The 24,640-nt window shown below is 45.8% G+C and overlaps 1 protein-coding gene and 1 long non-coding RNA gene across 2 annotated transcripts in view; both read left to right on the top strand.

Moving 5' to 3' along the window:
* Nucleotides 1-317: 317 nt before the first annotated feature.
* On the top strand, nucleotides 318-14,049 carry LOC115471230. Its single transcript, XR_003942302.1, has 3 exons — nucleotides 318-327; nucleotides 5,893-5,897; nucleotides 13,945-14,049. It is a non-coding gene; the product is annotated as an uncharacterized LOC115471230 (long non-coding RNA).
* Nucleotides 14,050-18,801: 4,752 nt separating this feature from the next.
* The window catches only part of PARG (poly(ADP-ribose) glycohydrolase), a 496,940-nt gene continuing 491,101 nt past the window's right edge, over nucleotides 18,802-24,640 (top strand). The window contains exon 1 of the mRNA XM_030203287.1: nucleotides 18,802-19,063. Coding sequence (XP_030059147.1) covers nucleotides 18,949-19,063 — 115 coding nt within the window. The 5' untranslated portion in view covers nucleotides 18,802-18,948. The remainder of the gene's footprint in view (nucleotides 19,064-24,640) is intronic.

Below are 24,640 nucleotides of genomic sequence, written 5' to 3'. Positions count from 1 at the left end.
GCAACGGAGGAGGGTAAGGACAAGGCCTCTCGCTTAGAGCGGTGCGGGGATGGTGACCTGAGAAGAGGAATAACTTTAGGAAAATAATTCAAGGTTACCAATACACAAAAATCATACATGGGGGGAAGAATCATGTGGAGGACATTATCACAGAGCCAGTAATGGCCAAGGAGAAGGTGAGGGAAGTTCCCAATAAATGTTGGCTCAGGCTGGGCAAGGTACTTAGGATGCCCATAATGCGAGCCCCTATCCCAGGGGGAACGAAGACGAAATGGAGACTTTGCACACCATAGGTGCCAATCCCCAATTGTGACAGGCTGCTCATTTGTTATAAACTCTTCATACCCCGGGGACTTATGAAAGTAGAAAATAAGCCGGGACACTATAGTCCTCTCAGTGGTGCGCTTAGGAGCCAGATAATCACCTGGGTCATAATCTGCAGGTACGGTAGTAGGGCACATAGGAGTACCTGGAGAGACTACCCACACAGATTCCCTAGACATTTGAGTAATTAAAACCAGATGGCATTCTTCCATCACTTGCAGGACTGAAGAGTTAAAATAGAATTAACAAATATGACTTCTTTGCCCAAGCTGCCTCAACACTAGTGAAAAAGGCCCGTTTCTGAGAGAAATGAAACGGGCGCTAGCAAGGTTTTCCTCGGACTACTACTACTATTTAGCATTTCTATAGCGCTACAAAGAGTACGCAGCGCTGCACAAACATAGAAGAAAGACAGTCCTTGCTCAAAGAGCTTACAATCTAGTAGACAAAAAATAAAGCAAACAAATTAATTAATGTGTAGAGGAAAAGAGGAGTGGAGGCGAGTGGATACAAGTGGTTACGAGTCAAAAGCAATGTTAAAGAGGTGGGCTTTCAATCTAGATTTAAAGATGGTCAAGGATGGGGCAAGACGTAGGGGCTCAGGAAGTTTATTCCAGGCGTAGGGTGCAGCGAGACAGAAGGCGCGAAGTCTGGAGTTGGCAGTAGTGGAGAAGGGAACAAATAAGAAGGATTTATCCAGGGAACGGAGTGCACGGGAAGGGGTGTAGGGAAGGACGAGTGTGGAGAAATACTGGGGAGCAGCAGAGTGAGTACATTTATAGGTTAGTAGAAGAAGTTTGAACAGGATGCGAAAACGGATAGGGAGCCAGTGAAGCGACTTGAGGAGAGGGGTAGTAGAGTAAAGCGACCCTGGCGGAAGACGAGACGGGCAGCAGAATTTTGAACCGACTGGAGAGGGCAGAGGTGACTAAGTAGGAGGCCAGCAAAAAGCAGATTGCAGTAGTCCAAACGACAGGTGACAAGGGTGTGGATGAGGGTTTTGGTAGAGTGGTCAGAAAGAAAGGGGCGGATTTTACGGATGTTGTAAAGAAAGAAACGACAGGCGTTGAGACATCCAGACAGCAATGTCTGACAAGCACGCTGAAACTTTGGTTTGGATGCAAGGTGAGATATCAGGGGTAGAAAGGTAGATTTGGGAGTCATCAGCATAGAGTTGGTAGGAAAAGCCATAGGATGAGATTAATGAACCAAGGGAAGAAGTGTAGATAGAAAAGAGGAGGGGACCAAGAACAGAACCTTGAGGTACGCCAACAGGCAAAGGGATAGAAGTAGAAGAGGATCCACCAGAGTGAACACTAAAGGTGCGGAGGGAGAGGTAGGAAGAGAACCAGGAAAAGACAGAGCCCTGGAATCCAAGTGAGGACAGGATATCGAGAAGTATGCTGTGATCAACAGTGTCAAAAGCAGCGGAAAGATCAAGAAGAATGAGGATGGAATATTGACCTCTGGATTTAGCCAGTAATAGGTCATTGGAGACTTTAGTAAGCGCAGTTTCGGTTGCGTGGAGAGGGCGAAAACCAGATTGTAGTGGGTCAAGAATAGCATGTGAGGAGAGGAAATCAAGGCAGCGGTGGTGAACAGCACGCTCAAATAATTTGGAGAAAAAGGGAAGGAGGGAGATGGGTCGGTAATTAGAGGGACAAGTAGGGTCGAGTGAAGGCTTCTTAAGGAGAGGTGTGACCACAGCATGTTTAAAGGCAGCAGGGACAGTCGCAGTGGAAAGTGAGAGGTTGAGAATGTGACAGATAAAAGGAATAAGAGCAGGAGAGATGGCATTAAGAAGGTGGGTGGGAATGGGATCAGAGGAACAGGTGGTACATTTTGAGGAAGAAAGGAGAAGTGTAGTTTCCTCAATAGTAACTTCAGGAAAGGAGGAAAGGGAATGAGGGGAAGGAGAGAGAGGGGAACGGACTAGTGGAAGGAGAGGTGGCAAGGTAGAGAATGCAAGGTTTATCTTTTGAACCTTGTCGTGAAAGAATTCAGCAAGGGTCTGAGGAGATAATGAAGGGGGAGTTGGGGGAGGGGGAGTTGAGGAGAGAGTTCAATGTGGTGAAGAGAAGTCGAGGGTTAGAGCCAAGAGAGTTAGTCAGTTGGATATAATAATCATGTTTGGCGCGTAAAAGAGCAGATTGGAAGGAGGTCAGCATGAACTTAAAGTGTAAGAAATCAGCAAGGGCCCAAGATTTCTGCCAGAGGCGTTCGGCAGAGCGGGTACAGGAACGTAGGTAGCGGATATTAGAAGTCAGCCAAGGTTGGGGTTTTGTACGCCTTATAGGGCGGGTCATCAACGGTGCAAGAGTGTCTAAGGCAGATGATAGAATATTGTTGTAAGAAGAAACAGCCTCGTTGACAGACGTGGATAGTGCCACAGTCGAGAGGTTTGAAACATGGGAGGATAGAGATGAAGGGTCAATACCATGAAGATTCCTAGATAAATTAGATAAGATAAGACGGGACTGGGAGGGAGGAGATTTAAGTGTGAAAGTTATAAAATGGTGATCAGAGAGGGGAAGATCAGAGGCAAGGAAATTAGAGGGTGAACAGTTGGAGGAGAAGATGAGATCAAGACAGTGACCATTTTGATGAGTGGGGGAGGTGGAGCATAGTTGGAGATTAAAGGAGGATGTTAAAGCGAGTAACTTGGAAATATAAGAGTTAGAAGGATCATTAGCAGGAATATTAAAGTCACCAAGGATGAGAGAGGGGGAGGAAGGATCATGGAAGAAGGCAAGCCAGGCATCAAAGTCACTGAGAAAGGATGAAAGGGACTTATCAGGGGGACGATAAATGACCGCTATTCGAAGAGGCAGAGGAGAGAAAAGGCGGATAGAGTGGACTTCAAAGGAAGAAAAACAGTGAGATTGAGGTGGAAGAAGGGGTTGAAATCTGGAGGAGGGAGAGAAAAGTAATCCAACACTGCCCCCGCGGCCAGCAGGGCGAGGAGTATGTAAAAAAAAGATAACCGCCATGGCAGAGGGTTGCGACTGAAGCAGAGTCATCAGGGCAGAGCCAGGTTTCTGTTATGGCGAGCAGATGGAGGTGATGTGAGATAAAGAGGTCATGAACATATGGGAGTTTGTTGCAGATAGAGCGGGCATTCCAAAGGGCGCAAGAGAAGGGCAGAGAAGAGGAGGGGAGTAGAGGAATAGTGATGAGGTTAGAGAGGTCACGGTGAGATCTGTAGAGTTGGGATAATAGTTGGTGAGGAGGGTCAGGATTGGGATCGATGTCACCGGCTGAGAGTAAGAGAAGGAGTAAAAGAGAGTGGAGGAGAATAGGAGAGGTGTGGCCATGAAGGTGTCGAAGGCAAGAGGTATTTAGGTGGAATGGGGCAGGCAAAATGGAAGGAAGAAAGAGATGAAGATTAAAAGCTAAGAGGGAGGAAGAGGGTAGGAGAGAAGGTGAGGTGATGAAGTCAATGGATGGGCCGTGAGTTCCTGTAGTGGAGAGAAGTAGGGGGTGAGGGAAAAGATTAGGAAGGGACAGAAGAGAATGTGTATAGGGGCCATAGCGTGATTCAGAATTAGGTATAATTGGGTGAGGTCAGTAGTGACTGGGAGAAAATAGATGTAAAGAGAAAAATGCCCCAAGAGCGGAGGCCCTGAGTGGATCGGAGTGGACCTGGGAGTCACCCCGGAGAAGGCTGTAAAGGATATGCAGATGAGCTGCAAGTCCTCCACAGCACCTGAAAGGCAGCCAGTGGTAGAGCTGGGCACCTCTCAGCTGAGCAAGGATTACCAGGGGTTAGGCTGAAGCCAGCATTCCTCCTCCTGAGATTGACTGTGTGAGAGAGAGTGAATGTGCAAGTGTGAGAGAGAGAGTGAGACTGGTTGCGAGTGTGTCCGTGAGAGAGGGAGTGTGTGTGTGAGAATCAGAGTGTGTGCTAGGGGCCCCTCCCTCCTCCCTCCCAGTTCCAGGGTCCCCCGTCCATCCCTTCCTCCGTCCCTCCGAGTTCCAGGGTCATCCCCCCTCCCTCCCTCCGAGTTCATAAGTACATAAGCACTGCCATGCTGGGTAAAGACTAAAGGTCCATCAAGCCCAGCACTCCGTCTCCGACAGCGGCCAATCCAGGCCCCAAGAACTTGGCAAAATCCCCAAATTTAATAACGATCAATGGACTTTTCCTTCAGGAATCTGTCCAGACCCCCTTTAAACTCAGCAAGGCCAGCTGCTGTCACTACCTTCTCCGGCAATGAGTTCCAGAGTCTAACCACGCGCTGAGTACAGAAAAACTTTCTCCAATTTGTTTTAAACCACATTCTAATTTTATCTTGTGTCTCCTAGTTCTATTCTATTATTGTTAGAAAGCGTAAACAAACGCTTCACATTTGTCTGCTCCACCCCACTCAAAATTTTGTAGACCTCTATCATATCACCCCTCAGCCGCCTTTTCCCCCCCTGCCTCCGAGTTCCAGGGTCCCTTCCAGTTTCAGGGTCCCCCCCACCCTCCCTCAGAGTTTCAGGGTCCCCACCCTCCCAGTTCCAGGGTCAGCTTCCCTCCAGTCCCTCCCAGTTCCATAGTCCCCCTCCCTGTTCCAGGGTCCCCCTACCAGTTCAAGGGTCCCTCCCCCTCCCTCCCAGTTCCACGGTCCTGTCCCCTCCCTGCTTTGTGGGGGGGGGGGGGGGTTGCTATTTGCTGTCAACCTAAGGAGACACTGCTTCTGGCGTCCAGCAGCTAAGTCCTGGCCTGACCCACAGGCAGCTGGAGCTCCCTCATACTCTTTCAGTGACAAACATTGGCAGCCAACGGCGGGGCTTACGCAGCCACGGGCACTTACCTGGATAAAGTTTGTATTGTTGACAAATGATCTGAAAATACAGAGTTTAAAATAGCTGTTTCTACCAGGTAGAATAATTTTTAAAGCTGTTTTAGTGATATTTAATTTAGATGTCATGATATTCATATAAACAGATGGATAGCTTTCAAATAAATTTAAAAGGTGTGCAGTAAGAACCCCAAAACAAAAACTTTTTGTCTTTTACCTGTTAAGGCGCAGTTTATCCAGTAGAAACAGCTTTAGACGTGTTTCAGATGGAAGAAGAAAAAAAACATGACAATGTGGATCAGCAGCTCCTAGGTGTGCTTGAGTGTATGGTTGCCAGGTGGAAAAATTTTTTCCCACCCAATCGAGCCCAAATCCAGCCCAAAACCCGCCCAAAGTCAAACCCCACCCCCGCCCCCGCTGTCATCAACCCCGCCCCCGCCGTCACCGGCCCCGCCTCCCCCGTCACCGGCCCCACCTCCCCCGTCATCGCCCCTGCCCAAAATGTCACTAACCCCGCCCCCCACGGCCGAAAAAATCACTTTTAAAACCGGCCAAACGACCCAAAAGGAGCCCAAAAAACCGCAACCCGCCGCGGGTAAAAATTTCCTGCGGCGGGTCACGGAAAACCGCCCACCTGGCAACACTGATGGGAATGACGGCTGTCTTGGGGAGTGGAAACAGAGATTAACCAATGGGCTTCCTTGTTTACATTGTAGTTGATTGGGTCACTTCCACTCCTGTGTTGTAATAGTCCTGGTGGATGGCCAGAGTCGGAGAGGAGAGGGGGTGCGGTGGAACGGTGAGCAAGCGGCTGCGGGAGGGTGGGTGAGGGGACTGTGAGCGGGGGGGGGGGACGGTGCAGCGGCGATTTTGTTTGGTTTTGAGTGTATGGGAATGACGGCTGCGTTGTGGAGTGGAAACAGAGATTAACCAATGGGCTTCCTTGATTCGTTGAGTGTCAGTGCTCCGCCCTCGACGTCATCACTTAGGGGTCCTTTTACAAAGGCACGCTAGCGTTCTTAGTGCATGCCAATGATTAGCACATGCTAGACGCTAGAGACACCCATAGAAATATATGGGCATCCCCAATGTTTAGCGAGCGCTTATTTTTAGCGGTTGCTAAAAACGCTAGCATGCCTTTCTAAAAGGAGCCCTTAAGCAGCTATGGTATAGCTGGCTTCCTATACTTGGAAATTTAATGCCAGATCCCACTTATATTTTCAAACATGCCAGCTTGTGCAACATACTACTACTTATCATTTCTATAGCGCTACTAGATGTAAGCAGCGCTGTACACTTGAACATGAAGAACCAGCCCCTGCTCTACAGAGCTTACAATCTAATTAGGACAGACAAACAGGGCAAATAAGAGGAAAATTGAATTACTAAGGTGGGGATGATAAAATAAGGGTACTGAACAAGTGAGTAAGGGTTAGGAGTTAAAAGCAGCATCAAAAAGGTGGGCTTTTAGCCTAGATTTGAAGATGGCCAGAGATGGAGCTTGACGGACCGGCTCAAGAAGTTTACTCCAGACATATGGTGCAGCAAGATAAAAGGAACGGAGTCTGGAGTTAGCAGTGGAGGAGAAAGGTGCAAGTAAGAGAGATTTACCCAGTGAATGGAGTTCCCTGGGAGGAGTGTAGGGAGAGATGAGAGTGCAGAGGTACTGAGGAGCTGCAGAGTGAATGCACTTATAAGTCAATAAGAGGAGTTTGAACTGTATTCAGAAACGGATAACACAGTAACATAGTAAATGACGGCAGATAACGACCTGTACGGTCCATCCAGTCTGCCCAACAAGATAAACTCATTTTATATGGTATGTGATACTTTATATGTATAACCATGAAAACGTGAAGGAGATAGGTGGAGACTCAACTGGCTTGTATTCTAATAGTGATTCATTAAATAAAGAGGTGAAGCCTCGAGAAGCCCCCGGCTCAACAATTACCCCACCTGTGGGGTGTTTGCCGATGATGAAGAAGTCCAGCCTCCCGTGAGCTCTTTAATTGTTGAGCCGGGGGCTTCTCGAGGCTTCACCTCTTTATTTAATGAATCACTATTAGAATACAAGCCAGTTGAGTCTCCACCTATCTCCTTCACGTTTTCATGGTTTTTCAGTTAGAAAGCATTAGAGGGAGATTACCTTCAGTTTAAGTTTGAATCATACTTTATATGTATACCCAAGTTTGATTTGTCCTTGCTTTTCTCAGGGCACAGACCGTAGAAGTCTGCCCAGTACTGTTGTACTAAGTTCTGAAGCTAACATCGAAGCCCCTTAAAATTTACACGCCAGCCCATCCTTATCTATTCAGTCACGATCAGGGCGTGGACTGTAGAAGTCTGCCCAGTTCCCGTTTTGTTCCAATTACCAGCGTCGCCACCCAATCTCTGCTAAGATTCCTTCTAAACAGGATTCCTTTGTGTTTATCCCACGCATGTTTGAATTCCATTGCCGTTTTCATCTCCACCACCTCCCACGAGAGGGCATTCCCCATATCCACCACCCTCTCCGTGAAAAAATACTTCCTGACATTAGTCCTGAGTCTGCCCCCCTTCAACCTCAATTCATGTCCTCTAGTTCTACTGCCTTCCCATCTCCAGAAAAGGTTTGTTTGTGGATTAATACCTTTCAAATATTTGAATGTCTGTATCATATCACCCCTGTTTCTCCTTTACTCCAAGGTATACATGTTCAGGTCAGCAAGTCTCACCTCGTACGGTTTGCAACGCAAATCCCATACCATTTTCGTAGCTTTTCTTTGCACCGCTTCCAGTCTTTTTACATCTTTAGCAAGATACGGCCTCCAAAACTGAACACAATACTCCAAGTGGGGCCTCACCAATGACTTTTTAAAGGGGCATCAACACCTCCTTTCGTCTGCTGGTTATGCCCCTCTCTACGCAGCCTAGCATCCTTCTGGCCATGGCCATCACCTTGTTGCATTGTTTCTTCACCTTCAGATCTGCCAGTGAAGTGACTTGAGGAGAGGGCTAATATGAGCACAGCGACACTGGCGGAATATACGTCGTGCGGCAGAATTTTGAACAGATATACACAGAGGAATTATAATAACGGAATCACTTTTCATAGGTAGAGTAGCAATTTGTTATAAATCATCATCAGTGTGTCATTTGGAGGGGCTGGTAATAGGGACATCCTAGCATGTGTTATATTCGTGCAGAGATGTTTTTTCCCTAGTAAAGGGCCACTAATACGAATATCATGTTATGAGAATCCTGTTCACTGGCTCCCTATCCGTTTTCGCATCCTGTTCAAACTTCTTCTACTGACCTATAAATGTACTCACTCTGCTGCTCCCCAGTATCTCTCCACACTCGTCCTCCCATACACCCCTTCCCATGCACTCCGTTCCATGGATAAATCCTTCTTATCTGTTCCCTTCTCCACTACTGCCAACTCCAGACTTCGCTCCTTCTGTCTCGCTGCACCCTATGCCTGGAATAGACTTCCTGAGCCCCTACGTCTTGCCCCATTCTTGACCATCTTTAAATCTAGATTGAAAGCCCACCTCTTTAACATTGCTTTTGACTTGTAACCACTCACCCCACCTACCCTCCTCTACACATTAATTGATTTGCTTGCTTTATTTTTGTCTATTAGATTGTAAGCTCTTTGAGCAGGGACTGTCTTTCTTCTATGTTTGTGCAGCGCTGCGTACGCTTTGTAGCGCTATAGAAATGCTAAATAGTAGTAGCAGTAGTAGAGAATCAGGTGCTCAACATTCAGAGTTTCTATCTATTTGGCAGTTATATCTCACATTAAACATGAATTAGGTTAAAACCTGGGGGCATTTAAAATCTTTTTTGTTTTTTATTCCTGTGCCTAGATCAAAAGAAAAATATGGTTTGTGGGAACTTGGTCATTTTGTGTTGTGGAATGCAGTGGTATATTATAAAAATGCACTTAATATTGTTTATTACTACTATTTAAAAGAAAGATATGAAATCATGAGGGCAGAGCTACCTTCATGCAGAAGTCCAGAGTGAGTCTAAATATGCCAACATTTTCCAGTTCGTTACTTTATTACTTTATTGGATTTATACCCCACATATGTCCGAGTTGGGGACTCAGTTCTATGTGGCTTACATTAAGTTCTGTCAGAATTATAATAGAAGTCAGATGTACAAATAGAAGTCAATCAGATTTACAGCTAGGAGCTAGATGTACAAATAGAGTCAGATAAATAATTCAGGTGTTCTAGTTGTAAGTCAGGGGCACATGAAAGGGAGAAAATATATAAATGGGAGGTAGTGTAGTATTGTGGTCTGGGTATATTTGTTGTACTGTCTGTCATTTGTTATTAGGTTGAATTGATCATCAGGAATTTTTTGTACAGAAATATTTTGATTTTTTGGTGGAAACTTTCATAGATGATGTCAAGTTGTGTGTCCTTTGGCAATGTGTTCCACCATCTGGTGGCGTTATATGGGGGTTTGCAGGTCACTCCAGGGCCTCCAAGAGGGGGGGCGGGGGGGGGGGGGACAAAATTCCCCGTGCCCGGGCCTCCAAGGGGGGCCCGGCGCCGCAGTCCCACCCGCCCTCCATCGTCGACCGTCTGCCACCGGGCTGGGCCCCCTGCATTGAAATCACAGAACCTCTCACCAGATCACTTCCCTTTGTCCTCCTTCCTTCCCTGTGTCCCGCCCTCGTGGAAGTTACGTCAGACGAGGGCGGGACACAGGGAAGGAAGGAGGCCCAAAGGGAGGCGATCTGCTGCCTGCAGCGCTTTCACACGGAGGTGAGAGGCCCTGTGATTTCAATGCAGGGGGCCCAGCCCGATGGCGGACGGAGGGAGGGATGGTGACCTCGGGGGGGGGGGGGGGTCGGGGTGCGGGCTTGCCCTGGGCCTGGCCCAGTTTCTCGGCAGCCCTGGGTCACTCCTTTACAGCTGGGGTGGCGTATGATGAGGTAGTCTCAGTTTTTCCTTGAGGGTAGGTTGTGGTAGTTTGACTAGTGACATTATGTAATTTGGTGTGGTGACGTATACTGTTTGGTACATGAAGGTGCAAATTTTGAAGATCTCTCTTGCTCTTATTGGTAGCCAGTATAGGTACTGCAGCAGTGGCATGGTGTGGTCATATTTGGATGTGCCACAACTCAGGCGTGCTGTGGTAGTTTGTGCTGTTCGTATTTTCTTTAGTATGTATTCTCTATATCCTGCATAGACTGCATTGCAGTAATCTATCTGGGACAAGACAAGGCTTTGGGCTAGAATTCGGAAGGCAGTTTTTGAAAAATATGCTTATTCTTCAAAATTTCCAGAGGGATCTGAATACTTTTGACATTAAAGCGGATGCTTGTGGTTCTAGTGTCAGGTGTTGGTCAATCAGTATTCCTAGTATTTTAACATTTGTTTCTAGTATGTATTCCATTGGGCCTATTTGAATTTTGTTAGTTGTTATTGTTTTGGAAGGGTTGGTTATTGCTATGAACTTTGTTATCTCTCTATTGAGTTTCAGTTTCAAAGGTTGTGGCCCAGGTTTTCATCAGCTCAAGTGTATGTTCGATTTCTCTTTTTGCGTTCATGATGTCGTCTGAAAAGGGGATGCATATGCTGGAGGTCATGTTTCTCTAGGGCTTCCTTGTATACTCACTGCATGGTGTCTCTTCCAAGGGCTGGGACTTGAGGGATGGTTAACAAGGGGCTCATGTGGAAGGCGCCTGGACTGGTCAGTTCTCACTATTTACTGTGTTCTGGAGCTAAAGCTCATAAACTACTCTTAAGGTAGGACCAGTTAAAGAAAGTAAGTCCTATGGTCCAAACTGAATAACTTATTAAAATACATAAAACCCAACATGGGGTTATATACTATGATGGTAGTGTCTACAAATCAAGAAAATATATACATATTACTTTAAAAGTTCTGTGATATATATTTACTAGTAAAAAAGGCCCGTTTCTGGAACGAATGAAACGGGCGCTAGCAAGGTTTTCCTGGGAGTGTGTATGTTTGAGAGAGAGAGCCAGAGTGAATGTGCGGGTGTGTAACAGAGTGAGACTGTCTATGTGACAGTGTGTGTGTGAGAATGAGAGTGTGTGACAGGGCCCCCTCCCCTGTTCCTAATGCCCCTCACCCCGTTCCCTCCCCTCCTTTTCCTCCTCCTTCCCACACTTTGGGTTCCTTAAGGCTTTCAAATGTCTATGTACCCCTGTGGCCCTAACGCCCTGTATCCGGATACCCCACCGCTTTCCTCCTCACCCCTCCCCCAAGATGTAATACTTTCACGTACTTCATTTAAAAAAAAAAAGTGTCCTATCTACCCTGTGTCCAAATGCCCGGCATTCAGATTGTGTTCCTCTCGTATACAGTGGTGGAAATAAGTATTTGATCCCTTGCTGATTTTGTAAGTTTGCCCACTGACAAAGACATGAGCAGCCCATAATTGAAGGGTAGGTTATTGGTAACAGTGAGAGATAGCACATCACAAATTAAATCCGGAAAATCACATTGTGGAAAGTATATGAATTTATTTGCATTCTGCAGAGGGAAATAAGTATTTAATCCCTCTGGCAAACAAGACCTAATACTTGGTGGCAAAACCCTTGTTGGCAAGCACAGCAGTCAGACGTCTTCTGTAGTTGATGATGAGGTTTGCACACATGTCAGGAGGAATTTTGGTCCACTCCTCTTTGCAGATCATCTCTAAATCATTAAGAGTTCTGGGCTGTCGCTTGGCAACTCGCAGCTTCAGCTCCCTCCATAAGTTTTCAATGGGATTAAGGTCTGGTGACTGGCTAGGCCACTCCATGACCCTAATGTGCTTCTTCCTGAGCCACTCCTTTGTTGCCTTGGCTGTATGTTTTGGGTCATTGTCGTGCTGGAAGACCCAGCCACGACCCATTTTTAAGGCCCTGGCGGAGGGAAGGAGGTTGTCACTCAGAATTGTACGGTACATGGCCCCATCCATTCTCCCATTGATGCGGTGAAGTAGTCCTGTGCCCTTAGCAGAGAAACACCCCCAAAACATAACATTTCCACCTCCATGCTTGACAGTGGGGACGGTGTTCTTTGGGTCATAGGCAGCATTTCTCTTCCTCCAAACACGGCGAGTTGAGTTCATGCCAAAGAGCTCAATTTTTGTCTCATCTGACCACAGCACCTTCTCCAAATCACTCTCGGCATCATCCAGGTGTTCACTGGCAAACTTCAGACGGGCCGTCACATGTGCCTTCCGGAGCAGGGGGACCTTGCGGGCACTGCAGGATTGCAATCCGTTATGTCGTAATGTGTTACCAATGGTTTTCGTGGTGACAGTGGTCCCAGCTGCCTTGAGATCATTGACAAGTTCCCCCCTTGTAGTTGTAGGCTGATTTCTAACCTTCCTCATGATCAAGGATACCCCACGAGGTGAGATTTTGCGTGGAGCCCCAGATCTTTGTCGATTGACAGTCATTTTGTACTTCTTCCATTTTCTTACTATGGCACCAACAGTTGTCTCCTTCTCGCCCAGCGTCTTACTGATGGTTTTGTAGCCCATTCCAGCCTTGTGCAGGTGTATGATCTTGTCCCTGACATCCTTAGACAGCTCCTTGCTCTTGGCCATTTTGTAGAGGTTAGAGTCTGACTGATTCACTGAGTCTGTGGACAGGTGTCTTTCATACAGGTGACCATTGCCGACAGCTGTCTGTCATGCAGGTAACGAGTTGATTTGGAGCATCTACCTGGTCTGTAGGGGCCAGATCTCTTACTGGTTGGTGGGGGATCAAATACTTATTTCCCTCTGCAGAATGCAAATAAATTCATATACTTTCCACAATGTGATTTTCCGGATTTAATTTGTGATGTGCTATCTCTCACTGTTACCAATAACCTACCCTTCAATTATGGGCTGCTCATGTCTTTGTCAGTGGGCAAACTTACAAAATCAGCAAGGGATCAAATACTTATTTCCACCACTGTATTTTCATTTCTTTCATTCATTCAGAACTTGCCCCCTCCCCCCTTGAACACTTTTGGTTCCTTCAGTTTTTTAAAACTCTGCTATGTACCCTGTGTGTGATAATGGCCAGCATTGAGATTGTTTTCCTGTCCCAAATTTGCATGTCTTTCAGTCGTTCACAACTCCCCCCCCCCCCCCTTCTCCAGTTTAACACTTTCGTTTCCTTCAGTCTTTTAAAACTCTCCTATCTACCCTGTGTCCTAATGGCCAGCATTCAGATTTTTTTCCTTTCCCAAATGTTCATGTCTTTCAGTCGTTCAGAACTCCCCCCCTCCCCACATTTAACACTTTCGGTTCCTTCAGTCTTGTAAAACTCTCCTATCAACCCTGTGTCCTAATGGCCAGCACTCAGATTGTTTTGCTTTGCCAAATTGTCTGTCACTGAGGTCAGTGCGTGCCTGCCTAGCAGACCACTTCTGGCAGGCACGGTCCCAAGCACATCCTGTTGGAGGTGAGAATTATTATATAGGATATAGGATTTCTTCTTCAAGTCAACATCATTTTCTCAGTTCTTACCAAATGTGAACACAATTATAATGTTAATAAGTTTGAGATGTTACTGAATTATATTATTCTGTCTCTCTGTGTTTCAAGTTTTGGAACAGTATAAGTCATCACAAGGACAAATATAAAAATGGACTGCATTAAGGGCTTATATAGTTATGTTTAAACAAATGAGAGATCTGCATTAAAGAAAAGAAAATATTTATTTTTTATTTTGACTTATGAAAACCACTTGACCCTGAAACATGCTTGCTGAAAACAGAATAATCCATTGTAAAAAAGAGATGAGGTGAAGATGTGATTCCATGTGCCCCAATGAAGGGATAGTTTAAGTTTACTTCCAATCTTTATAACACCAGTGAGGTCTTTTACTAAAGGTTAGCCTGAGTCATCTGCAGCAGGTCCATTTTTATCCCTATGGGCCCTGCTGCAGATAACTCAAGCTAATCTTTAGTAAGAGACCCCCCTCCCCCCCAGGCTTCCCAAGGCAATTACAACAACAGTTAAGATGAACCCATCAGTAAGCAGGATATCCTCACTGAAATTTGGCCATGCTTTACTGTATTGTGTAGAACAGTGTAGACAAATGAGCTACAATAATTTTTAAGCTGTTTTAGTGATATTCAGTTTTGATTTAATGATATTGATATCTACATATGGGATGCTTTAAAATAAATTGAAAAGCTGTAAAATAAGTAAAAAAAAATGTCTTCCACCTTTTAAGGCACCACCTATCCAACTGGAACAGCTTTTGACTTTTTACAGAAGGACCACGCATAGGCAGTCTATTATTTCTAATAATCATTTACAATTGCTTTCAGTAACATTTGCTATTTTCTTTGGGGTGTATTTGTGACTCTGCCTACTGCCAGCAAGCTAAGCTACGCCTACTGGCTTCAACCCATTTAATAGGCTAGATAGCCACTCGCACCGTCTCCAGTTCTCAATCTAACCTCCTTAGTTGGAATAGCGCGAGAAGGCGAGAACCCACTCTGACGGTAAAGGTCAAGCTAAAACGCTTGGCACCCATATTTTAATTGTGCAGGCCTTAATTTTAATTATTTTGGTTTGTTTTATTTCTATTTATTATCTTGTCTGTGAGGTTTGTTGACTCTATTTTGTCAGTATGGTTCTGTGGCACATATTAAGATATAAAACATGAAAACCGCGCTTACTTCCCGATTCATTGCTCACTTATGTGACCCTAGTCGAGTTATTTAATCATTGGTTACTGAAAAACTGTAAGGCAAGACCTATTTCCTTATATACTACAACTACAGGCACTGATGGCTCGGAATCAACAGACTTCAATGCACTCAAGGTCCATATCTAAGATGGCGGGACGGTGTAAAAGCCAGATCTGTGGGATCCCCGGGATCTTCTGGATCCAAGTACGACCTTAAGACTGGAGCGCATCTTTGTTTTGACGGCCGCTGCTACTTACAGGACAAGATTGGTAAGGAAATAGGAAGATCCCGGGAGAATAATCCTCAGCGTTAACTACATCAGCTGTCGTTCAGCAAGCAAACCTATGAGCTGCTTGTCGTTCTTTATTGTTTGTCAATGTTTTTGTTGGATAGGCAGTGCCTTACAAGGTGGAAGAGAAAACGCATAATTGAATATCACTAAAACAACTTCAAACATTATTGTAGCTAGTAGAAACAGAAATTATGAATTCTGTAGTTTGTGCTCATTTTTGTTCACTGTTCTATACAATTCAGATGGCCAGATTTCAGTGAGAATATCCTGTTTCCTGATGGGTTCATCTTAACTGTTGTTGTAATCTGCTTTGGGAAGCCTGGTGTTTAGAATGACGATGGAATATATTGAAATTAAATGGAAGTACAATTAAACTCTCCTTTCATTGGGGCACATGGAATCTGTTTTGTAGCTGTTTACCTTTTAGATACACAAATGGATTATTCTGTTTTGAACATGTTTCATGGGCAAGTGGTTTTATAAGTCCAAATAAAAATAAATATTTTGTTTCATGCAGATCGCTTTTGTTTAAACATAACTACATGGGCTATAAGCTCCTTATGCAATCCTTTGGTTTTCTTATATTTTGTTCTTGTGATTACTTATACTGTGCCAAAATGAAAACTCTTATCACTATCTCCTTGAGGTTAAATGAGGGGACATGGGATGAGCTTATCTGGTTCACAAGAGACGGTATGACTATAAAGTTGAAGCCGGTCCCCCTGCAGCAGCCATCTCCATTTATCAAAAACAATAGCAAAGTAGATTTGCCTTCTCTCTTATTAGGGGATGGGATGGATGTGGGTGGGGGGAGAATATCTAAGAGGAGTTGTGGGGGCTGGTGGAATTTCTAAGGGTCTGTGAGGGGGGGAGGGTTATTTTCAAAATATATTTGTCAGTACTCCAGAAGCTGCTTTGTTATTTCCAAATTCTGTATTGTGGTTTTAATTGGAGCGCTTGATGCCTGCTTTTTTCTTCATGATAACAATAAAGATAGTTCTCTATAAAAATACTTGCAAAAATTTTAATGCCTATGTGTGTGATTTTTTTTTTAATTTTACAGAAATGTAATTTATTTTAAAGCTTCCCCTATGAACATATAACATACAATTTTAAAACAGCATTAAAATGATTGTACCTGTTAGATCTAGGACACAGGTAACCTCAGGATAGAGACAGATAAGGAACTTATAGAGGTCAGACGACCCTCTGCAACTGAAAGGACAGGTTTTTTTTTTTTTTTTTTTGTGTTAATAGGATAGAATAAAAAGGGAGTGAAATAGAATAAAGGAGTCAATAGTTTATCAGGAAGATATTAAGAGCAGGACACAGGTAACCTCAGTTACCAATCAAACCAAGTCTGAAAATGCCCAGCGCAGCTTTAGGTTCTAACAAAATTGCCCCTCCTCCAGAGTCAACAGATGCTATGTAACCAAAATTGATTGAATTAAGTCTCTGGCAGTGTAGATTCAACACACAATTCTAATGAAAACAGACACCAGATTAAGTCACGGGGTTTATTTATTTATTTGTAACCCACATTTTCCCACCTATTTGCACAATGTGGCCTACATAGTACTGTGAAGCGTTACCCAACTCCGGTGATGAAACAAATACAAAGTGATGTTATGGTTGAATGAGATTCATGTGTTACAGACACATTTGGGAATCGTAGAGAAGAAGAGTTATATAGTGTTCATTATGAGGTTAAAACATATTTTGTCCTCTGAAAAAGAGGACACGTCGTGCCCCTTTCTCGCCCTCACCCCGCCCCCTGTCACAATATTCCCCTCCCCCCAGGTCACATATTCCCCTCCCCTGCCCCCCCGTCACCTCCCCTCCCCCGCATCACATATTCCCCTCCCCTCCCCTCCCCTCCCCTTACTTACTATCTACTGCCCTGGTGGTCTAGTGACTTCGGGGCAGGAAAGAGCCCCCTCTTTCTTGGCCGGAGCGCTGCTCTTGCCCTGCATCCTGTTGCTGTGACAGTCTCGGGATTCAAAATGGCCGATGAGAGTTGAAGTCTCGCGAGGCCACTTCAACTCCCGGTGGCCATTTTGAATCCCGAGACAGTCACACAGCAACAGGATGCAGGACAAGGGCAGCGCTCCGGGCAGGAAAGAGGGGGCCCTTTCCTGCCCCGAAGAGGTCACTAGACCACCAGGGCAGTAGATAGTAAGGGGAGGCTAGGATAGGCCCGCCCATTTGTCCAGAAATCCGGCCAGACGCCCGGACATGTCCTCATAGCCACCGAGAGGGGGGGGGGGGGCAGGGGGGACAAAATTCCCTGGGCCTCCAAGAGGGGCCCGGCGTCACAGTCCTACCCGCCCTTCATCGTCAACCATCTGCCCCCTGCATTGAAATCGCAGTCTCACCTCCGTGAAAGCAGCGCTGCGGGCAGCAGAACGCCTCCCTTCGGCCCTCCATCCCTCCCTGTGTCCCGCCCTCGTCTGATGTAACTTCCGCGAGGGCGGGTTACAAGGAGGGAAGGAGGGCCGAAGGGAGGAGTTCTGCTGCCTGCAGCGCTGCTTTCATGGAGGTGAGACTGTGTTTTCAATACAGGGGGCCCAGCCCGGTGGCGGACAGAGGGGGGAGTGGTGGCAACCTCGGGGGGGGGGGCGGTGGAGGGGGGAGACTGTAGCTGCGGCGATCAGGGGGGGGAGTGGTGGTGACCTTGGGGTGGAGGTGGGAGCGTTGGCGGCGACCTCGGGGGGGGTGTGGCGGCGAGTGCAGCAGCGCCGGGGCCCCCGGGTCCAGCCCAGTGTCTCGGTGGCCCTGCATGTCCTCAAAAAGAGGATATGTCCGGGTAAATCCGGACGTATGGTAACCCTATGTACAGGACAGTGAAGAAAAATGACTGCAGAGTTTATTATAATTGCTGATTCTACCAGCTACAATAATTTTGGAAGCTTTTTTAGTGATATTCAATTATGTATTTTCTCATCCACCTTGTAAGGCCTGCCTATCCAACTGAAACTGCTTTAGACTTGTTATAGTTGGACCAACAATAAAGAACGACAATGTGGATCCAGCAACTCATTTGTTTGCTTGCTTTGTATGGAGTGTATGGCAATGACAGCGCGAGGGAGTGGAAACAGAGATTAACCAAATGGCTTACTTGGTTTTAGTGGACTAGATAGGCTCACTTCCACTCCAGTCTATTAAACCTCCTTCATAGTGCACAGGGACAAGGAGAACCCGGAAAAAGAGGAATAGAGAAACGCAGCGCTGGGGTTATGACTGGTGAGATCGCTGCATACTATAAGAAGCAGGCGCAGGCGGCCGTCAAAATAAAGAAGCGTAAGTCACGCCCCCTGTGACGTGACGTTACCTTCCTGTGGAGATGAACCAGTCAAATTTACGTCAGGACTGGGGCTCGCCCCCTTTAAGGTAGACGAGATTGTGCGCAAATAGGAGGGTCCTGGAGAATAATCTCCAGCGTTAAATACCATCAACAGAGAAAACAAAAAAATAATTCCATATCTAAACGACTGCCAAAAGAAAAAATGAATTTAAAATTTTTGTGCTCGAATCCGGGAAGATCCCGCCGTATCCGTTTTTTACCTTTTGCCTAAGATGGCCGCCAACCAAGAACCTTGCTGTAAATGTTTACAATGTGAGTGAGAGGTAAAGTTAGTAGTGCACGCCCCTTCTTCCTCCTGATGTGATTGGCACGCGCTTTATTTTCGTCTCCTGTTAAACGAGATTTCTTTAACCTGAGCTCCACCCCCGAAGCTTTTGCTGATTGGTCAGTGACGTTGCTGTCAGCCGGTGGGGACCCGCGTTTTGGAAAAGTCTGTAATCTAGGGTTCTGGCTAAATCCTTGGGGTGACTCCGATCCGTCACTCAGAAAAAATGTGGCAGTGCCCCGTCGCTTAACTGCTCAGCATGAGCGCTGGTTCTGGTAGGGGGCCGGTCAGGAAGAGAATGCGCCTGGGGTCTGTGCGGCCCTCTATGCCCAAGGAAGGGCCAACGCCGCCGGCTCCGCGTACCAGTAGCAAAGGTTAGTCTCAGCGACTCGCTGTCATAGGGCTTGGTCTAGGAAACACACTGTGGCTTAGAGATTCTCTGAGGAGGACAGGCACTGTGTGGCACAAGGATTGTAACAATCGGAGAATGATGAAGTTATGGCATAGGCAAACTAGGCATGTGGGTCGAGGGGTCTAGGAGGGGGTCTTCTCAAACGTGTTGTTTCAGTGGCTGCCAAGGTAGACTTTTGCCCTGGAAAGTCAGTTGCCGGTAAAACAAAAGTGCTGGAGTTTCGAGACAAGAGCCACCTCTGCCATTAAGAGTTCTGTCTACTCTCTCAGTCCCTGTGCTTGTCTTCCCACCACAAGAAGAGTATGTGAGCAGTTTCAGCTCGCTCCTTCCTTCCTTTTCGTTTTCCTGTGCAGCCAGAGTGGGGGACGGCAGCATTTGTTTGTGAGAGTTTAAAAACTTATCCGTGTTTCAAAGGGAGGATCCACTGTCTCGGTCAGGTGGCATAGGGCTACAGTCCCAGGATAAAGCAAGGTGGTTGAACAGACTGGGCTCCAGGATGATACATTTGGTTGCTGCACACCTTTTGACAGGTGCTCTACAGCAGTGTTTCCTAAGTCCAGTCCTGCAATACCTCTTGCCAGTCAGGTTTTCGTGATATCCAAAATGAATATGCATGAAAGAGATTTGCATATAATGGAGGCAGTGTATGTAAATCAAGTTCATGCATAATTGTGGATATCCTGAAAGCCTGAGTGACACTCCAGGACTGGACTAGGAAAACTCCGTTCTACAGTAAAGACAGTGCATGTGCATCAACTAGCCGCACACCTCTCTCCATAATATACCGTTGTGTTCCTAGTTATCTGTTGGCTTCCCAAGTTACCTAGTTCAGAAGAGTTTGGTTTTGGCCAGTCCCGACTTTGAACTTTTGTCCTAATGCAGTGTGATATTTGTAGTCTCTGGTTCTACCCACTGAAATTTGTGTAGCACATATTCTGCATTCTGAGACAACTGTTAGAAATCCAGGGCTGACCTAAATGTTCTCCATAGAACTTGCAGCTCTGATATTTATTTCGGGACTTGTCTTTGTTGGTTTTCGGGATATCCCTAATGAATATGCATGAGAGAGATTTGGATACAGTGGAGGTATAGGCAAATTTATCTTGTGCATATTAATTAGTGGTATCCTGAAAACCTGACCTCTTGGTGTCCCTGGAGGACTGGTTACACAGACCAAGGACTTGGGGTCTACTTGGAGAAAAAGAGAGGCAGACAGACAGCATGGTTATAAGTGGTGAAAAATGTTCTATATGTCCATGGCTTTTCAGCTTTGGGAGATAGTTACTTCTGAGTGACCATGTTAGGGATTATTGAGTAAGACTGGGAATCCTACTCTGAGCCTGGCTGGAGAAGTGTTGGAAAACATATACTTTATAACATTCATACTTTCCTGCAAAGTGGTAGCAGTGAGAGAATCTGGATTGTCTGTTGGCACTTGTAGCCTCGAGTTCACCCTTAACTGAAGCATGGAAGAAAGTAGTGAGGGTCAGGGTGTGTTTTTTTTTTTTTTTTTTGCATTATCCATGTGTTGAGATTTATTTATTTGTTGCATTTGTACCCCACACTTTCCCACCTATTTGCAGGCTCAATGTGGCTTACACAGTACCGTAAGGCATTTGCCAAATCCGGTAGAGAACAGATACAAGGTTATGTTGTGGTTGAATAAGGTAGATGTATTCCAAGCTCCATTAGGGTCAAAAGGAGGGAGATTGTATATTGTCCAGTACGGTCTTTGGTTTAGTTGTGTGGCCGAATGTGGGGATTTACGTTGGATCTGTATTGTAGGCCGATTTGAAGAGGTTGGTTTTTAGTGATTTTCTTAAGTTTAGGTGGTTGTGGATTGTTTTCACCGCTTTTGGGAGTGCGTTCCATATTAATTTAATTTATTTAATTTTAAATTTTCTTACATTTGTACCCCGCGCTTTCCCACTCATAGCAGGTTCAATGTGGCTTACATATTATATACAGGTACTTATTTGTGCGCTTATATAGGAGAAACTTGATGCATAGGTTGTTTTGTATTTGAGTCCTTTGCAAGTTGGGTAGTGAAGGTTTAGGTATGTGCGAGATGATCTGTTTCTGGTTGGTAGGTCTATGAGGTCTATCATGTATCCTGGGACTACACCGTAGATAATTTTGTGGACAAGGGTGCAGATCTTGAAGGTGATCCGTTCTTTGATTGGAAGCCAGTGTAGCTTTTCTCGGAGGGGTTTGGCACTTTCAAAACGTGTTTTACCAAATATCAGCCTGGCCGCTGTGTTTTGGGTGGTCTGGAGTTTTTTTGTGAGTTCTTTACATCCCGCGTAGATTCCGTTGCAATAATCTGCATGGCTTAGAACCATTGATTGTATTAGGTTTCAAAATATTTTCCTCGGGAAGAAAGGTTTTACGCATTTGAGTTTCCACATTGAGTAGAACATTTTGTTTGTTATGGAGTTTATATGGCTCTCAGTGCGGTTGCGGTTGATTGTGACGCCCAATATTTTGAGGCTGTCTGAGATAGAGAAGGTGTGTTCTGGGGTGGTTATGGTTGTGGGTTTGTTCTTATGTTTAGATGAGAGGATGAGGCAATGTTTTTTTTTCAGTGTTCAGTTTCAGTTGGAATGAGTTAGTCCATGGTGTCCAGACATGCTTTGATTTAATTGGTTATTTCTGACAAGTCATGTCTGAAGGGAATGTAGATTGTAACATCGTCTGCATAGATGAACGGATTGAGGCCTTGATTGGATAAGGACTTTGTCAGTGGGATCATCACTATGTTGAAGAGTGTTGATGACAGTGGTGATCCTTGAGATACTCTGCAGACTGCTTTCCACGGTGATGATATGTTTGTATTTGATTTAGCTTGGTATGTTCTGGAGGTTAGAAAGCCCTTGATCCAATTGAGTATATTACCATCAATCCCGAAGTGGGCGAGGAGTCTTATTAGTATATTGTGGTTTACCATGTCGAATGCGCTTGACATGTCGAATTGGAGGAGAAGTATGCTTTTACCTGTAGCTATTTCCTGCTTCAATTTGGCTAGAAGAGTGACATCTTAAGATCACAAAGCAAAAATGTTCACAATATATCGATAAAAGAACAGCAAAATGAATCTGTCCATTACATTACAAAAAGAAATGCAAATATCGTGGTTCACATCTAGAAAAATTAAAAGCTGAAAAAACAGAGGAAACAAAGCCAAGGAAAGAAAAAATCAAACTAGAGGCTAACCAAACCCAGGCTTTTCGGTTTCATTCAGAACTGAGTCTGTGGCCAAGATTGGCTGCTCAGTTTCAGCCAAAACTGAATCTGAAACTGGCCGATCCCGCCTCTGAACAACATCCATTCTTCTCTCCCCCCCACCCCCCGCAACCCGACAGAGCACCCCTCCCGGACCCATCCGTGAGCCTCCAGGCCTATCTTAAAATTTTGGTGGTCTAGTGGCCTAACTGGGGTAGGAATAATCCCCAGTTTCACATGCCCCTGCCGTCCTCACCATTAAAATGGTTGCTGAAACCCCTGCCGCCTTTAGTAACTTATCTATGTATTTATCTTTTTTTTTAGGGGGGGGGGGAGGGAGGGTTGTTTTGTTTATATAATAACCAGCCAAAGGGCTGACCTTAGCTAAAAGAAGCTTTCCTCACACTAATTAGCATACTTGCCTAGCTCCAAGATTGCAGTCTTATCCATAGCTACCATTAGTTAGAGAATGAGAAATATTGACTAGCTGGGGACTGCGTAGCACAGTTATAGGTTCATGCTGAAGTCAGTGGTTCTTGTCTCCCATCTCCTAATAGGAGTATGTAAATACAAGCATCTGGACTGGCCTGGAGGGATACTAACGAAGAAGTTAATTTTAGATGCCAACCAAATTTCCCCCTTCCCCCTTCTCCCCCTCCATACCATCAAGTGGTGTGGGGTTATGTCGCAGTTCTCCCTCTACCTCCCGGGGGGAGAGGTGGAGAAAGGAAGTACAGAAACCTAGAAAACTGATGTGTGAGACCCCAGGTGAGGGTTATGGGGTGGCCCTGTCAATAACATAGTCAGACAAGATTGTAGTTATGAAGTAAGTGCTTTTATTAACTTGAATCTGAGGCCTGTTGTTTAACAGGCCTAGAACAAAAAGTAAAGTCTGTTATCTTCAGAGGGGGAAAAAAGTTTGCATGGGCCTGTAGCCTACAGGTCCTAAAACACAGTCTATGGCCTGTGACAGCTACACACCAAACACAGTTTGTAGTTTATTTCTTTCTACTTCCAGGCCTGGCTCCAGCCAGACCTCAGAAGAAGGCTTACAATCCTTAAAATAAAGATTGGCTTACCTTGGCCTGATCAGAGTAGCTAAATGTATTCTGTAAAGGTGTATGCAGGGGCTTCAGTTCTTCCTTCCCTGTGCTTCTTTAACTTCAGCCCGGCCCTTTCTTTTAAACTCCCAGGTATTGACTCCGCCCCTCTAGTGAGACTGCCATAGGAAATCTTGGTGGCCATTTTGAAGAAGTGTGGTAGTACTGGCAAGAGCAGAGACAGCGGGCAGGAAAGATTGGGGGGACTTTCCTGTCCTAAGAGGTACTCCTGATGCGTGCCTCTGGAGCTCCTCCTGCTCTGGACCAATGAGTGCGGGGGTGGGGGCTGGAAAAAGCTGATCAGTATCTGTGTAGAGGGAGGGAGGCTGTAAAGTGGGTGCCGGGGTGCAAGCGGGGGAGGGAGGACTGGAAAAAATAAATATGGATGGTATCTGTACGGGGAAGGGGATCTATAAGATGGATGAAGTGTGAATGCAGGGAAAGGTGGATGGCTGTGGGTGCAAAAATATTGCATAAGCTTGCAGAATTCTGGCAGGAGTAAAGTAGGCAGCTGCATAGCTGCCATTGGGTTTAAGTAGGCAGTTTACAAGGTGCTGAAAGGTAGCTGGAGCTCCCTGAAGGCCGAATGGGAGCATTGTGAACTGGAATATTGGGGTGTTGAAAAGGCTGTCTTCTCCTTGGTGGCTGGAGTGAGAGGTACCTGCCAATATCCCTTGGTCAGGTCCAGGGTTGAAATGAACCGGGCCACTCCTAGTCGCTGAATGAGATCATTCACCCTTGGCATTGGATAAGCTTCTAGCATGGAGATGGCATTCACCTTCTGGAAGTCAATGCAAAACTGGATACTCCCATCCGGCTTTAGTACCAGCACAATGGGAGATGCCCAAATACTGGTGGACTCTTCAATAACTCCCAACTTAGCATTTCAGTGACCTCTCCCCACCGTTTGCTGCTGGGCTTCTGGGATTTGATAGGAACTGCAGGACTACCACCCCTGGTTCAGTGATATCATGAGTTGCCAGGTAGGTCAGGCCTGGCCCTGGCACTTCGGAAAACACATCTTCATTCTTCTGTACCAACTGCTCCAGGTCACTCTTCTTTGAATTGGAGAGCTGGTCGCTGAATGGGACTTGCAAGGGTTCGGAGTCTATCGGGACCTCTGGTCCAAAGTCAACCCTTTGAGCAAGGGTTAGCATCATGAGGACCCATTTCGTCAACAGATTGACATGGAAGACCTTCGCCTTGTCCCTTTTGTC

Source organism: Microcaecilia unicolor, chromosome 5 (genome assembly GCF_901765095.1).
Source record: "Microcaecilia unicolor chromosome 5, aMicUni1.1, whole genome shotgun sequence".
Lineage (NCBI taxonomy): Eukaryota > Metazoa > Chordata > Amphibia > Gymnophiona > Siphonopidae > Microcaecilia > Microcaecilia unicolor.
The sequence above is the reverse complement of the archived record's forward strand: the minus strand, read 5'-3'. Positions and strand labels throughout refer to the sequence as shown.